A 15,566-nucleotide genomic window follows, 5' to 3' on the forward strand; every position below is an offset into this window, starting at 1 on the left:
CAGCATTCACAGGCTTTTCTGCTGTCAATTAACCCAAATGGAATTTGTCTGTGTGCAGGTTGGTGTAAGTATCTGATGTGTTGCCTATGTTAACCATTATGTCCCATCTGAGGAAAGAGGGTAATTGGGTTATTAAAGCACTGCTTTAAATCAATGGAACGTTCCACAACACAAACCAGCATCATCAGAAGGTAGAGGGGATTTACACAGTAACTTCAGTGCAGTGTTGATGTAAGCCTACTTGTGACAATAATGGAAAATAAAAAAAAATGAAAAGAACGATTTTTTTTAGTACTGTGAGAAACTGACTCATGACGGGAACCGACAAAATATACAGACTTAAATCCCATTACAAAGCACATGTTTACCCCATCACAATGAACAAGGTTTGAAAGTTACCAGAGCACATAAAATTAAAGAAATGTTATTTAACTGATTGATGTGGGTAACCCAAATTCCTCTGAGGATTAAGACATATTCAGACGGAACTAATTATCACAAAATGCACGTGAAAAGCTCCTATTTCACAGTTTGAGCATTTTGAGTGATTACATGCTTTAATTGGGTTTTGAGGTCTGGAACAAGCTGCCAGAGGTAATGGTAGAGGCGGGTACAATTCTGTCTTTTAAAAAGCAGTTAGTCAGCTGCATGGGTAAGATGGGTATAGAAGGATATGGGCCAAACGCGGGAAATTGGGACTAGCTTAGTGGTAGAAAAGAGAGTAGGTCCTAGGTATGTCGGGTTTTTAATTATGCTGGCTGCTTTTCAGGGGCAGCAGGACGTGTAGACAGAGTGTTTTTACAAAAACTGATGGCAACTTAATGGGTCACCATTACTGAGACGAGCTTTCAAGTTCAGATTTTTATTAGTTCTATTTAAATTTCACCAGCTGCCTTGGTGGGATTGGAACCCATGTACCCAGAGCATTAGCCTGGCCCTCTGGATTAGTAGTGACATTACCACTGCGCCACCATCTCTCCCAACCAGTTGTGACTCTTTGAAAAGCGATCACTTTGTTTTGGATTTGGATTGATGACACTGAGACAACCAACTCAGTGTTTCCTTGTTAGTTATTTCAGAAAAAGAAGAAGGATACTTTGAGTGGGGAATCCAGATTTAACCACAAATACAAAATTGGTCTGCTCTCAGTTGCAACGTACTCTTCAATAAACGCGAATGACAAATTTGATCTTCATTTTAGTCAGGAGGAGAGAGAGGAATGAAAATAACTTCAAATCATTATTAAGGACATGGTTGAATTCCACACTACGTATAAACAACTTGGCACCTTAACCCAGAATTGTACCCCTAAACTCCCCATCCCCACCACCTCAGTCAGAAGAACCTGGCAAAATAGTTAACAAGCGATCACAGATGTGAACAGGTAGAGCTACTGAAGGAAATGTATTGATTTCTACGAAGTATATCAAAAAGCCACTGAATGACCTTCCTTCCCCCCTCCCTGTATAAGGTTGAAGCTGTGCAGCTCGCTGAAGACAAACAAGAAACACGTTGCTCTTCAGGTCAATGTACTCACCGCAGTAGAGAGCCTGGAGGCAAGGGTCATTTCCAAGTTGCCCTTCAGACCAAGCAAAGCAGGGACGAGAATGAAAACCTCCGTCACCTCTTTAAACACATTCCAGTGCTGCAGGAGAAAAAGGAATAAACACACTCGTGTGACAGGATGTCATTAAACAAAGGGTTAGCAAACATCAATGGCGATATTATGGTAACCTCTCCCAAAGACCAGCTTAGGCCACTCCGCTATATTACACAGAAAATACAATTCTGAAATGGGTCATTTGGCCCAGCGAGTTTATTCACAGCTTCTACTGACCAACGAAACCTTCTCCCAGCCCACCCCAATAATCAGCATAACCCTCTATTTCCTGCTCCTTCAACTGAACTGGCATCCCCTTTGGTGCACGTAGGCTATTCATCTCAACCACTCCCTGTGGTAGTGAGTTCCACGTTCTCACTACTCTCGGCAAAGAACTTTCTTTGGAATTCCATGGTCAGGCAGCACAGTGGTTAGCACTGCTGTCTCACAATCCCAGGGACCAGGGTTCGATTCCCGGCTTGGATCACTGTCCGTGTGAAGTCTGCATGTTCTCCCCTTGTCTGCGTGGGCTTCCTCTGGCTGCTTCTATTTCCTCCCAGACATGCTGGTTAGATGCATTGACCCGAACAGGTGCCGCAGTGTGGCGACCAGGGGAATTTCACAGTAACTTCATTGCAGTGTTAATGTAAGCCTTACTTGTGACTAATAAATGAACTTTAACTTTTGGTTTCTTGGTGATTATGTAACTCTGATGACCTCTAGTCTTGGTCTTTCTCCACAAGTGTAAATTACTGTCAGCAAGATATGACATTACATTCCCCCCCACACTGTCAGATACCCATCATCGTGACATGTCCTCTTCAATGAGGAAAAAAAATAGCAGGTCAATACAAAATGCTGCTCTCATTGGTAACACCAGCTGAAAGCAAGATATTTGCTATGCACAGGAGTCGTGTTAAAAAAAGCACACAATGGATGTTACAATAAGTTCAATTTCAGGGTCATTCTGGATGAATGAGCAGAGCAGAGGTGGCCCAAATTGCTTCCCTAGCTGGCTTTGATCATTCTCATTGTACTCCCTCATCCAAGTTAGATCACTGGTGGCTCAGTTGGAAGCGCTACTGCCTTGGATTCGCAAGGCTCAAGGTTCAATTCCCACTCCAGGAATTGAACACAAAAGTCAAAACTGGCACTGTCAGAAGTGCAGTGTTTCGCACAGGACGTTAAAGGGAGGTCCTGTCTAGCTGCTCAGGCACGGTGGCAGTGGTTAGCGCTGCTGCCTCACAGCGCCAGGGACCCAGTTCAACGACCTGACTTAGATCACTGTGTGTGGTGTTTGCACGTTCTCCTCATATCTGCGTGGGTTTCCTCTGGCTGCTCCAGTTTCCTTCCACAACCCAAAAGATGTGCTCGTTAGATGCACTGGCTGTACTAAATTCTCCCTCACTCTACCGGAACAGGCGCCGGAATGTGGCGACTAGGGGATACTTTCAGTAACTTCATTGCAGTATAAGCCTACTTGTGACACTAATAAACCAACTTTAAAAGATCCCATGGCACTATTTCAAAAAAGAGCGAGGAGTTACCCCTGGTGTCCTGGCCAATAGCTACCCCTTAATTAACATTGCAAAATGAAAACAGATATCTGTCCATGATCATGTTGCTTGCAGGGGTTGGCTGCAATTCCTATCACAAGAGTGACTACACTCCAAAAATAATTTATTAGCTGTAAAGCTTTGAGATGTTCCAGTGATAGTAAATGCAAATCCTGACATTCCTGCCCCTGCACCCCAATACTCCCTCCAGCCCATTCACTTTTGCAGCTCAACTCTTGCTCCGGAAGTGAATGGGCTTGTCTTGAACTTGCATGTCTTGGCAACCTAGACATGCCAAATACTGGGACAGGTACAGTGTCTCAATTTCAGCTATCTGAAAACTGGATAATTCCTCAAACAAAAAGCTGTATCACTCGACTTTCCCTCTTCACCGACATTTGTGGTCTGACTGCACGGGTGGAGAATGCCTTGGAGCTGCTCTCATTCCACCCCCAACCCTTAATAGAAGTACAGCAGGAGTTCCATTCACACACTCAAACAGAGCTTTAGCCATGTTTCCAGCAAAACAACAGCGACCTATCTGAATCAGTGACAGAGAATTTCCTGCCCTACTTTGCCGCACTGTCTCTATTCCAAAATTGCAATCCTGAAAAAAAAAAGAACTTCCAACACCCTACATGCCCACACCTACATATGGACCTAACCGCCCAACCTGAGAACCAGCGAGATTGAAAATCCAGCACAGATGTTCCTACTTCCTATCCACTGAAATATTCAAGAGAGCCAAACAATTATATATCTAAGTGCACAAGGTAAGCAAGTTAAACTGGATGGTTTGGAATGTCACGCTGCACCTGCGGCACGCAGAACAGGTCATTTTCTTTTGTAGTACAAAGAGCTTCCAGCAGTACCGGGAATGCACACTCTGCTTCCTTGTATCTTTGGATGTAATTTTCTAGGTACGCAAGGTAAAACTGGATGGTTTGGAATGTCACCCTGCGTCTGCACAACACAAAACATGCCATGCAGAGTGGGACATCCTATTTAAGGAATAAATTTGAACGCAAGGGATCTAACAGCTGTTTGGAAATATCCATACGGGCCATCCACATGTCTCTCATTACATTTCACTGGCTATAAATCAAATGCAGCCAAGAAAGTTTCAGCATTAATCTTTGGTTAAAGGGCGGGACACACACACACACACACACACACACACACACACACACACACACACACACACACACACAGTGTCAGCTAGTTCCAACTCCACTCAAGAGCAACTGTAATTGACATCTTCATAATTGTGGTCTTTGTGCAGAACACGAGATGGAGGCAGCCAAGACTGCTCATATGTAGCGTCATCCTTATTAAGACTCAAATGTAGTTAAAAGAGCCATGCAGTCAGCAATTCTCAAGGTCTCCCAAGTTGATAAATTGGAACAAAGGAATAGAGTTTTGTCTGATTTGTGCACATTGTGTTTAAAATTTAAGTTTTAAAAATCCATTGTAAAGCGAAGGCCAACATCAGCTCCTTGTTATTCTTCTGCGTCCCTCCAGGTCTCTAATCTCGCCCATCCCCATCGTCCTCCAAGGTATCTACACTCATCCAACACGAGAGCCTTGGCCATCTCAGATTTTAATCATTCCACCACTTTCAGTTGCCTAGACCCGAAGCTCTGGAATTTCCTCCCTATACTGCTCCGCCTCTCTGTCTTGCTTTGTTTCTCAAGACGTGCCTTTAAAAATCCTCTTTGAAAAGCTTTTGGACATCTCCTCTAATATCTCCTTAAAATGGCCCAGTGTCATATTTTGCTTTATAATGTTACTGTGAAGCTCCTCGGAAGGTTGAGTCTATTACTGTAATTCTACAAATGTAAGTTGTTATGCTTCCTATTCATAAGAACATAAGAACATATTCAACTTGTTCCAGCACCTGTAAACATTGTTTGGATTTTTGATATGTTTATTGGATCATCTTTGAGTTGTTCTTGGAAAGGAACATCTAGCCTGTACATCTTTTAAATTATTTTATCATCATTATTTTCTTTGTTCTTTAGAGGGATATGGTCCCCGGAAGGGTAAGGGGTTTTTGGTTCAGTTGGGCAGTACGGTCTCTGCAGGCTTGGGAAGGCCGAAGGGCCTGCTCCTATGCAGCAATTTTCTCTGTTCTTCGTTCAGGAGTTCCTCAGAGTTGTGTCCCATCTTCAACCACCTTCACTCTGATTCACTAAAGATCTTCCTTCAACATAAGGCCAGAAGTGGGGATGTTCACAGATGTTGCACAATGTTCAGCACCATTTGTGACTCCTCAGGTATTGATGCAGTCTATGCTCAATTGCAGCAACACCTGGACAATATCCAGGCTTGGGGCTGACAAATGGAAAGTAACACTCGCGCCACACAAATGCCAGGCAATGACATGATCTTATTGAATGGCGGGGCAGGCTCGAAGGGCTAGATGGCCTACTCCTGCTCCTATTTCTTATGTTCTTATGACCATCACATCAAGAGAGGACCTAGCCATCACCCTTTGACATTCAATGGCATCATCATCATTAATCGTCCACTATTCAGACCGTGGGGGCTATCATTGATCAGAAACTGAACCGGACTAGCCATATAAGTGTGATTAAGAATAGATCCAAAGGTAGAAATCCTGAGGCGAATAACCTATCCCATGACTCCTCTAAACCTGTCCACCATCTATAAGCACAGGTCAGGAGTGTAATGCAATATCTTGACCTGCCTGGGTGAGTCCTGTTCCAGCAACACAAGAAGCTTGACACTGTCTAGGATGAAGCAGCTGCTTAATTGGCACCCTTTCCACAAACATTTATTCCTCCCACCACTGATGCACAGTGACAGCCATGTGTACCATCCACAAGGTACACTGCAAGTACTCTTCAAGGCTCCTTAATCAGCACCTTCTAACCCACGACCGCTACCATCCAGAAGAACAGGGGCAGCACTATATGGGAACAGGACATCTGCAAGTTCCCCTCCACGCCTCTCACCATTCCCTGACTTGGAAATATACTGGCTATTCCTTCACAGTCCACTGGGTCAAAATCCTGGAACTCAATCCCAATAGCACTGTGGGTGCACCTAGGCCCTCAGGGATTTCAGCAGTTAAAAGCGGCAGTTCACCACCACCTTCTCAAGGGCAATTAGTGATGGACAGCAAATGCTGGCCCAGCCAGAAACTCCCTGATCCCATAAATAAATCAGGAAAAAAAAAGGACAATACCCAGATATGAATCACTGAAGTCCTTACTTGCACAGACAACAAGTGACCATGTCAAGTAACATTGTGATTTAATCCAACTAACTTCAGTTCATTCCATGTGAAAAACAGAATTAATGAACTGTTAAGTGTTCAGTTCCATTACGCTCTTGTACTCTGGTGTGGTGCCCTGTGGGAGATCAGTGGTCTACAGGAAGAACAATTCACTGATTGTGGCTGTCCCATTAGATCACAGTTCCAACAATGCAATAACATCAAGAACATCAAAAGGCCAGGAAAGGAAAAAAATCATAAAAAGGTGACTTTTTTTTATTTGAACAGTTGGATCTAAAAAAAACACAAGGCCCTTGATAAGGATTGGCGCCACTAAAATCCCGAGGGTTTGAAAAGCTCAGAGTTTGTAAATTATCCCATGCCCACAGCAATTTCTGTATCTCAAAGGTTTCCAAAAAATTAGAGTCAACATTGATGCAGTTATTCCTTTGGACTATAGCTCAATTAATATTAGAACTGGAGCTGTCAGGATCTGAGAAAATACAAAAGAACTAGGAGCAGGAGAAGGCCATCTGGCTCCTCAAGCCTGCTCCGCCATTCAATAAGATCACAGCTGATCGTTTTGTGGACTCAGCTCCACTTACCTGCCCGCTTACCCTTGATTTCTTTACTGTTGAAACATTTCTCTATCCAGGCCTTAAAAACATTCAAGGAGGTAGCCTCAACTGCTTCACTGGGCAGGGAATTCCACAGATAAAATCAAAGTGGGCAAGTAGGAATTCACTTCAAGCATGCCAAGGTGACAAATCCAAGCCCCATCTGGTCTCTCAGTTGGACACAGTAAGAAGTCTCACAACACCAAGTTAAAGTCCAACAGGTTTGTTTGGTAGCAAATGCCACTAGCTTTCAGAGCACTGCTCCTCCATCAAGTGAGGTGAGGTCACCTGACGAAGAAGCAGCGCTCGGAAAGCTAGTGGCGCTTGCTGCCAAATAAACCTGTTGGACTTTAACCTGGTGTTGTGAGACTTCTTACTGTGTCCAACACCAGCATCTCCGCATCATGACTCTCAGTTGGAGGCAGAGAGAGCAGGACAAGGCTCAGAGAAGAAAAGGGGGGAGCTCCCCAGTGTCCTGATCAACATTTAAAAAAAAACAAACACCAGCCAAAGGGAAAATGCTGTGGGATCTCACTGTGCAAATGGTCTTCTGCCTGAAAGCGAGTAACTGCACTGCTTGTAGACAACAACCCTGCAATGACAGAGGACATAACAAGTGCAATACAAATGCAACTTCTTGCATCGGTTATCGCATGTGTCCTTTTGTAGTTATCCCAGTAACACTCAATTGCTCTACATTTGCCACCCTCCTTCCCTCCTCCTCTTTCTCTTTCAGTGATCCTCTTTGTGATGCTGGAATCTTAGAACATTCACTAGGCCACATTGTTGTATTAACATCGCCAACCTAATGTAAACACGAGTGTCTAAACTTTCACGCAGTGGTCATAAAAATCATAAAAAAAACTGACACAGCACAGGATATGTCAACAGAATACTCCTCATTCCTCCTCGCCTGAGCCTCTGTATTTATCACCCATCGACCATATCATGGAATCCCTACCCTGCAGAGGGAGGCCATTCAGCCCAATCGAGCCTGCACCGGCAACGATCCCACACTGGCCCTACCCTCCCATAACCCCTGCGAATCCGCTAGACACTTTAGCATGGCCAATCCACCTAGCCCACACATTTTTGGAATTTGGGAGGAAACCGAAGCACCCAGAGGAAACCCGCGCAGACATGGGGAGAATGTGCAAACTCCACACAGACAGCCACGCAAGGTCAGAATTGAACCCAGGTTCCTGGTGCTCTAAAGTAGCAACGTAACTACTAAGAACATAAGAACACAAGAAATAGGAGCAGGAGTAGGCCATCTAGCCCTTCGAGCCTGCCCCGCCATTCAGTAAGATCATGGCTGATCTGTCGTGTCTCAGTTCCACATTCCCGCCCTCTCCCCATAACCCTTAATCCCCTTGCTTATCAAAAACCCATCAACCCGCGTCTTAAAAATGTTTAGCGAGGCAGCCTCCACCACTTCTGTGTCACCTTTAATAGTAACTGACATGCTAACTGTGGCTATTTGGCTCTGAATCACTTTGGGCAGTCCTATGAGGCGCTACATAAATGCATGCCCTTCCATCAGTACACATTTCTAATCCATTAAGAAAACTTCAGTGTGAAGATTTACAAATGCTTGGTAAAGCCGTGTGTGTGTGTGTGCAGTCACTTCCCCAAGGCTCACAGAGTCAATCACCTTCCCTAGATGTACAGCTCAAGTAACAAAATAGTTATCCACTGGATATAAAAACCAGTTTAACTTATTTTTAGAACGGTAAACAGTTTCTCAGCGTACTGTACATTGCTGCAGCTTCTGACTAAAGGCGAGAGGTGAAAGGAAGGCCTGGGAGTGAGAGGGCGTGCAAGTGTGCGTGTGAATGAGTGAGTGTATGAGTGTGTATGAAAAGAGGGAGAGAGTAGAGGACTGGACACAGTAGGTGGTATTCTCATAATATAATAGAAGATATTCTCATAATATTAATGAAGGAGGGAGCGGGGGGAAAGGACTGAGGTGGTGGGTGGTAACAGAGGATCACAGGATCATAGAATCTCTACAGTGCAGAAGGAGGCCATTGGGCCCATCTAGTCTGCACCAGCAACAATCCCGCCCAGGCTCTATCCCCGTAACTCCACATATTTACCCTGTTAATCCCCTGACACTAGTGTCAATTTAGCATGGCCAATCAATCAATCTAACCCGCACACCAATGGACTGTGGAAGGAAACTGGAGCACCCGGAAGAAACCCACACAGACACGGGGAGAAAATGCAAACTCTACACGGTGTTCCCAAGCTGGGAATCGTACCCGGTCCCTGGTGCTGCGAGGCAGCAGTGCTAACCACTGGGCCGCCCCAAAGGATATTCTTATGACATTAATTTTGGACCAGTATACACAATGTACTCTCCCAAACCTGTTTTGTAGGTTACGGGCTGAACTGCAAGCTCACAAAACGTGTTTAAGACTGGGAACATTGTTCTATGTCCAATTTCAATCCAATACTGAATTAAGAGTCATATGTGTTTCATTTTTCTAGTTCCAGAGCAGGGAAGTAACCTCAACCAGGCCTTGACCCGCTGTGACTCAGTGGACAGAATGTTGTATGTGGGATAGAATTATGCAGCCAGCATTATTCTGCACTTGTAATCAATGCGGGATTGCAACTGGACAGCGTTCCCACCTTGGACAAGGGAAAAAAGCAAGCAGCTTACTGGGGGTCTTGTCAGCGCCTGGCTAAGGACAGGTTCAGCCTCTGTTGTGATAACACCAATTAAAAATATTCTGCTAAAGCCACGCTCTAGATTGGAGCATATAATCTACACTGGCACTTCACTGCATAACTGACTACACTGCCTCAGGGAAGAAACATATAATGGGGTCCCTGTCTGAGAAGGCAGCACAAAAAAGATCTCATGACACGATCTAAAGAAGAATTGGGGAGTTCTCCTCAGTGTCTAGGCCCACAGATGTCCCTCAAACAACAACTAAGCAGATTATCTGGTCTTTCCTCATTGCTGCTTACAGGGACTTAACTGTATGCAAATTGGCTGCTGTTGTTGCCAATAGTAAATAACCTTTAAAAGTACTTGTTTTTCATTAGTGTCACAAGTAGGCTCACATTAACGCTGCAATGAAGTTACTGTGGAACTCCCTTAGTTGCCACATGCCTGTTTGGGTACACTGAGGGAGAATTTAGCATGGCTGTTGCACCTAATTAGTATGTCTTTCAGACTGTGGGAGGAAACTGGAGCACCCGGAGGAAACTCACGCAGACACGGGGAGAACAATCAATCAGACTCCGCATGGACAGTGAACCAAGCCGGGAATTGAACCCGGGTCCCTGGTGCTGTGAGGCAGCAGTGCTAATCCATTGTGCCAGCCACTGGTTGCAAAGTGCTTTGGGAGGTTCCGAGGTCACGAAGGCCTCTATACAAATTCACATTTATGGAATAGCCGTTCGGGACAAGTCATATAGCGCGTTGATTTTGTGAGGGCCAGATCCCAGGGGGAATCCAGAGGGGACATAGCTTTAAATTAAGGGGTGGTAATTATAGGACGGATGTCAGAGGTAGGTTCTTTACTCAGAGGGTAGTAAGGGCGTGGAATGCCCTGCCTGCAGCAGTTGTGGACGCACCAATTTTAAGGGTCTTCAAATGGTCAGTGGATAGGCATATGGATAACATTGGAATAGTTTAGGTTAGAGGGTCATTAGATTGGTTCCACTGGTTGGCGCAACATCGAGGGCTGAAGGGGCTGTACTGTGCTGTAATGTTCTATGAATCACTTCATGAAGAACAGGAATAGAGATGTGAGAGTGGGGTGGGTGGGGGCAGAGAAAAAAAGAGAGAGAGAAAAGAGGAGAGTAACATAGGAAGGAAAAGGAGGGGAAAAAACCTGACCGGTCACCTCCAAAGTCTTTGATCTGTTGAAGACCAAAACAGCATCAGAAATTTCACTTTCAGCTTGCCTGGTAACATAATACAAAAATCAGCCTGTGGAACCTGGGAAAGCATGTTGCAGATTTGTAAATCTGTCTGGACATCATGTCCCCTCGGCCATTTAGAAGTTCTAAGCATTTAAATCGACACCAAGCACTTGAGTCTGGTGACAGTTACATCAAATGCCAGATCGCTTTTTCAACAGATGAGTGCACCAAAAGAATCTACCCGCACCCACTTAGAAAGATGCATTCACAAACCTTCTGCCAAAAGATGGGGCAAACATAATACAATTACTTTGACTTTGATTGGTGTAATATTCAACCGATTACTAAATTAAGTTTTACTGGGACTTTAAAACTATGTTAATATTCTAACACATTACAAAATAAAAAAAATCTGGAATTCAATTAAAAAAATTGAATTAAGAACCTATCATGAAACTATTGTCGATTGTTATAAAAACCCATCTGGTTCACTAATATCATTTAGGAAGGAAATCTGCCATCCTTATTAGGTCTGGCCTATTTGCATCTTAGAGCTGTGAGCAATAGGTAAAGATGCTGTTAACACATATATTTGTAGAGCATAAAGAAATAGCTTAAAGTTAAATAGATTGGATATAGTTAGGCACATTGATAACCCACTTTATGGAAACAACTGTGAGTTTAGTCACAAACATAGGACATAAGATTCGATGCTGCTAACACAGCAATAATTAGGGATAATAAAAAGACTGCCTGTAATGTAGAGATAACATCAGAGATGTGATGTGCAGTGAAGCATACACCACATCCTGCAGGAATGTAAGAAGCCCACGTTATGAAAAGCAAATGGTCTGCAAGATGTGTTGTTTATACAACTAAGCATAAAAGGGGGAAGGGGTCACTGAGATAGTCGGGACAGCAGTGATTAAGTTGGCAAAGGATTGATTACTGCCAATCTGAACTGGACATGTAACAGTATTGGATAAGATGGATGAGTTTGCTAATGCACTCTTGTGATAACAGGAGACATTGTTAGATGGGGAGTAGAGGTGATAGGAACTTAGGGCACCTCGAGCCAATAGGGGAATGTCAACACATAGATGGGACAGGGACCACCAATTAGGGGAGAACATCACATTGCAAAGCCATCACAATGCTTGTAAAAAAGGTATAAAATGCGCTGCAAATCTATGTGAGGTGTGCCTATTTCGCTAGACACCCGGTCTTGCAAGAACGTCAAATAAAATCTTGCTCCTTCAGAACTTGACTTGACTAAATTGTTTAACTGTGAGCTGTGTTTCTCACAGAGCCACATCAATGTGGCTCAGTCTCAAGTGATTTGATTTGACTATTATTGTCAAATGTATTAGTATACATTAAAAAGTATTGTTTCTTGCATGCTATACTAGTGCCCTCTGAACAAGGGTATCTAGGAAATGGGCAACAAATGCTGGCCCAACCAGCAATGCCCATGTCCCACAAATGAATAAACACAAATTATAAATCATACAAAATTGCTAACAAGCTCCCCCCACCCCCCATCCAAAAACAAGAAACCATTCTGCAATCATGTTCAATTGAATTTAATTACATGTTTCAATTTCTTTAGCTGTGTTAACTATATCACCTCAAAAGGCTATTAATTCTATAAAGACATCACTACGGTTTCAGCAATTGAGGGATCTTCTAATCAAGCTGACAAGATAGATGGTGCAAACAGCACTTAAGAATACTGGGGGCTCAATATGCTTGGCTATGGAACCGTAAAGTGCATATTCATGTAACACATGGTATATTGTCAGAGTGAAGCCAACAATGCAGGTTCACTTCCTGTACCGGCTGAGGTTATTCATGAAGGCCCCCCTCTTCTCAATCTTCTTGCCCCTTGCCTGAGGTGTGGTGACTCTTAGGTCAGCTCTCCCCCTCAAAATGGGAGAGGGGCTTATGATCACGTGGGACGATGGCGACTTCACCTTCATTGTCAGCGAACAAGCCTTCAGTCAGGGGTCACGAACAAACACAAATCATACTCCGAAAGTACAATTAATCTATCAATTTTTGCATATTTAACAAAGACTCGAGCTGAGAGACAGACAGATGGAGGAAGAATCCACTGATGTACAACACTTCTGTGGCATAACAATTCTATGATTTTATAACCACCACATGAAAGTTTCAGTACTTGTGATTACATGACAATGTAACCTAACGAGTGCCCTGAAATTGGAGTATCAAAAGGACTGGCATAATGGGTGGCACAGTGGCAAGCACTGCTGCCTCACAGCACCAGGGAGTCGGGTTCAATTCCCGGCTTGGGTCACTGTTTGTGTGGAATCTGCGCATTCTCCCTGTGTTGGCATGGGTTTACTTCGAGTGCTCCAGTTTCCTCCCACAGTCCGCAAGAGGTGCTGGTTCGGTGAACTGGCCGTGATAAATTCTCCCCCAGTTACCCGGACAAGTGCTGGGGTGTGGCAATTAGAGGATTTTCACAGTAAACTTCATTGCAGTATTAATGTAAGCTTTACTTGTGACTAATAAAACAAACTTAAACTTTAAATCATTGAAAAGAAAAACTGTTTTCAAGTCAAATTCAACACAGCCAACTCTTAGACAGTAGTTCCGTGTAAAGGAGTCATTTTCATAATTTAAAATACATTAACTTGTTTGCAAAATCATATTTCCTGCTGTCAAATATCTTTTAACAGTAACCAATATAAATCAGCAACTCCACCTTTACAATAGATATATTAGTTATATAATCTTGTTACTTTGCGACTACATCCTCCCCCCCCCTCAAGTAATGGTGCTGCAGGCTTTAGTTCCAATTCCCAACTTCATGGAAAATTGCACAAAAATTCCTGTTTTCCAAATAACTATTCTTTGCAGCTTGGTAGATTCCTCTACGTTTTGCTATTAAACTGCAACTAACCATATACAAATTATTATATAAAATAATGAAAATGTCTGCACATCCTGGTCCAATTATCTTTCACCTCCAGGATCTATTCAGTTGAAGACTGCTCTTTGCCCTGGGGACTTCGGATAACGAATGAAAAAAAAAGTGGAATTTGATCAAATAGATTATACATCAAACAATTGTCAGGGAGATATTTGAAGTGATAGCGGAGAGTAGTTAAGCATTAGGAGATACATTCTGGTGTCTGCTGTACTTGAACGCTCTCTGTTATGAGAGGTTTAAGGTTAGGGAGTTTGGAGAATATGAGCCCCAGCAAAGTTTAAAGCTTATCTGAGTCACAAGTAGGCTTACATTAACACTGTAATGAAGTTACTGTGAAAATCCCTCAGTCACCACACTCCGGCGTTTGTTCGGGAACACAGAGGGAGAATTTAGCATGGCCAATGCACCTAACCCACACATCTCTGGGAGGAAACTGGTACAAGGTACTGGTGAGGCCGCAGCTGCAGTACTGTGTGCAGTTTTGGTTGCTGCACTTGCAGAAGGATATATTGGCTTTGGAGGGAGTGCAGAGGAGGGTTCACTAGGCTGATACCGGAGATGAGGGGGTTGCACTATGAAGAGAGACTAAGTAGACTGGGTCTGTACTCGTTGGAGTTTAGAAGGATGAGGGGGGATCTTATAGAGGTGTATAAGATAATGAAGGGGATGGATAGGGTAGAGGTAGAGAGATTCTTCCCGCTTAGAAAGGATAGCAGGACTAGAGGGCACAGCCTCAAGATAAGGGGGGGCAGTTTAGATCAGAGTTGAGGAGGAACTTCTTCACTCAAAGGATGGTGAATCTCTGGAATTCTCTGCCCGTTGAAGTGGTGGAGGCTACCTCATTAAATATATTTAAGTCATGGGTAGATAGGTTTTTGATGGACAGGGAAATTAAGGGTTATGGGGAGAAAGCGGGAAAGTGGAACTGATCCACTTCAGATCAGCCATGATCTTATTGAATGGCGGGGCAGGCTCAAAGGGCTAGATGGCCTACTCCTGCTCCTATTTCTTACGTTCTTATGAAACCAGAGCAACCCCGTGCAGACACCGGGAGAACAAGCAAATTCTGCACAGACAGTGACCTAAACTGGGAATCGAACCCAGGTCCCTGGCCCTGTGAGGCAGCAGTGCTAACTACTGTACAACAGTGCTGCAGAAGTTAAAGGGGGAAAAAAGAGTCAGTAACAAATGGAAAATTAATACAAGAAATGATGAACATCAGTGAAATGGAACTTTCAGTTATAAGGGAAACAAAAGGGTCAGCTTAATTCAATCTGTAGTACTCCTGACCAAGTCAGTACATTTGTTCAAGGACTTGAGCACATAATCTAGGCAGAAAATTACATTGCTACATACAGGAAAATCCTACCTCAAGCAACATTACATAAACAAATTATTCAATTTATTCAATGCTCTGTGCAAACTGCCTTCCAAATGTTCCTGAACAGGTGCCAGAATGTGATGACAAGGGGACTTTCACAGTAACATCATTGCAGTGTTGATGTAAACCTACTTGTGACGCTAATAAATGAATTATAGCACAACAGTGCTTACATTTCAAAAGTAGTTAACTAGTTGTGAGCTCTTGTGAACTCTTTTGAGGTACCCGTGGATCTACTAAGGCATGGTACAAACGCAAGCTCTTTGTTGGAGGTGCCACCTTCCCAAGCAAGGTGCTAAATTGAGGCCTTGTGTGCATGTAAAGTGGCTG

General features: G+C 43.6%; 1 protein-coding gene across 2 annotated transcripts in view; it reads right to left on the reverse strand.

Moving 5' to 3' along the window:
- The window catches only part of LOC145356901 (solute carrier family 41 member 1-like), a 66,789-nt gene that overhangs the window by 27,665 nt on the left and 23,558 nt on the right, over positions 1-15,566 (reverse strand). For both annotated transcript variants that reach the window (XM_080209889.1, XM_080209890.1), the window contains one exon: positions 1,538-1,645. In XM_080209889.1, the coding sequence (XP_080066015.1) occupies positions 1,538-1,645 (108 nt within the window). The remainder of the gene's footprint in view (positions 1-1,537; positions 1,646-15,566) is intronic.

The sequence above is a fragment of the Carcharhinus amblyrhynchos genome, chromosome 22, assembly GCF_965287045.1.
Source record: "Carcharhinus amblyrhynchos chromosome 22, sCarAmb.v2.hapA, whole genome shotgun sequence".
NCBI classification, from domain to species: Eukaryota; Metazoa; Chordata; class Chondrichthyes; order Carcharhiniformes; family Carcharhinidae; genus Carcharhinus; species Carcharhinus amblyrhynchos.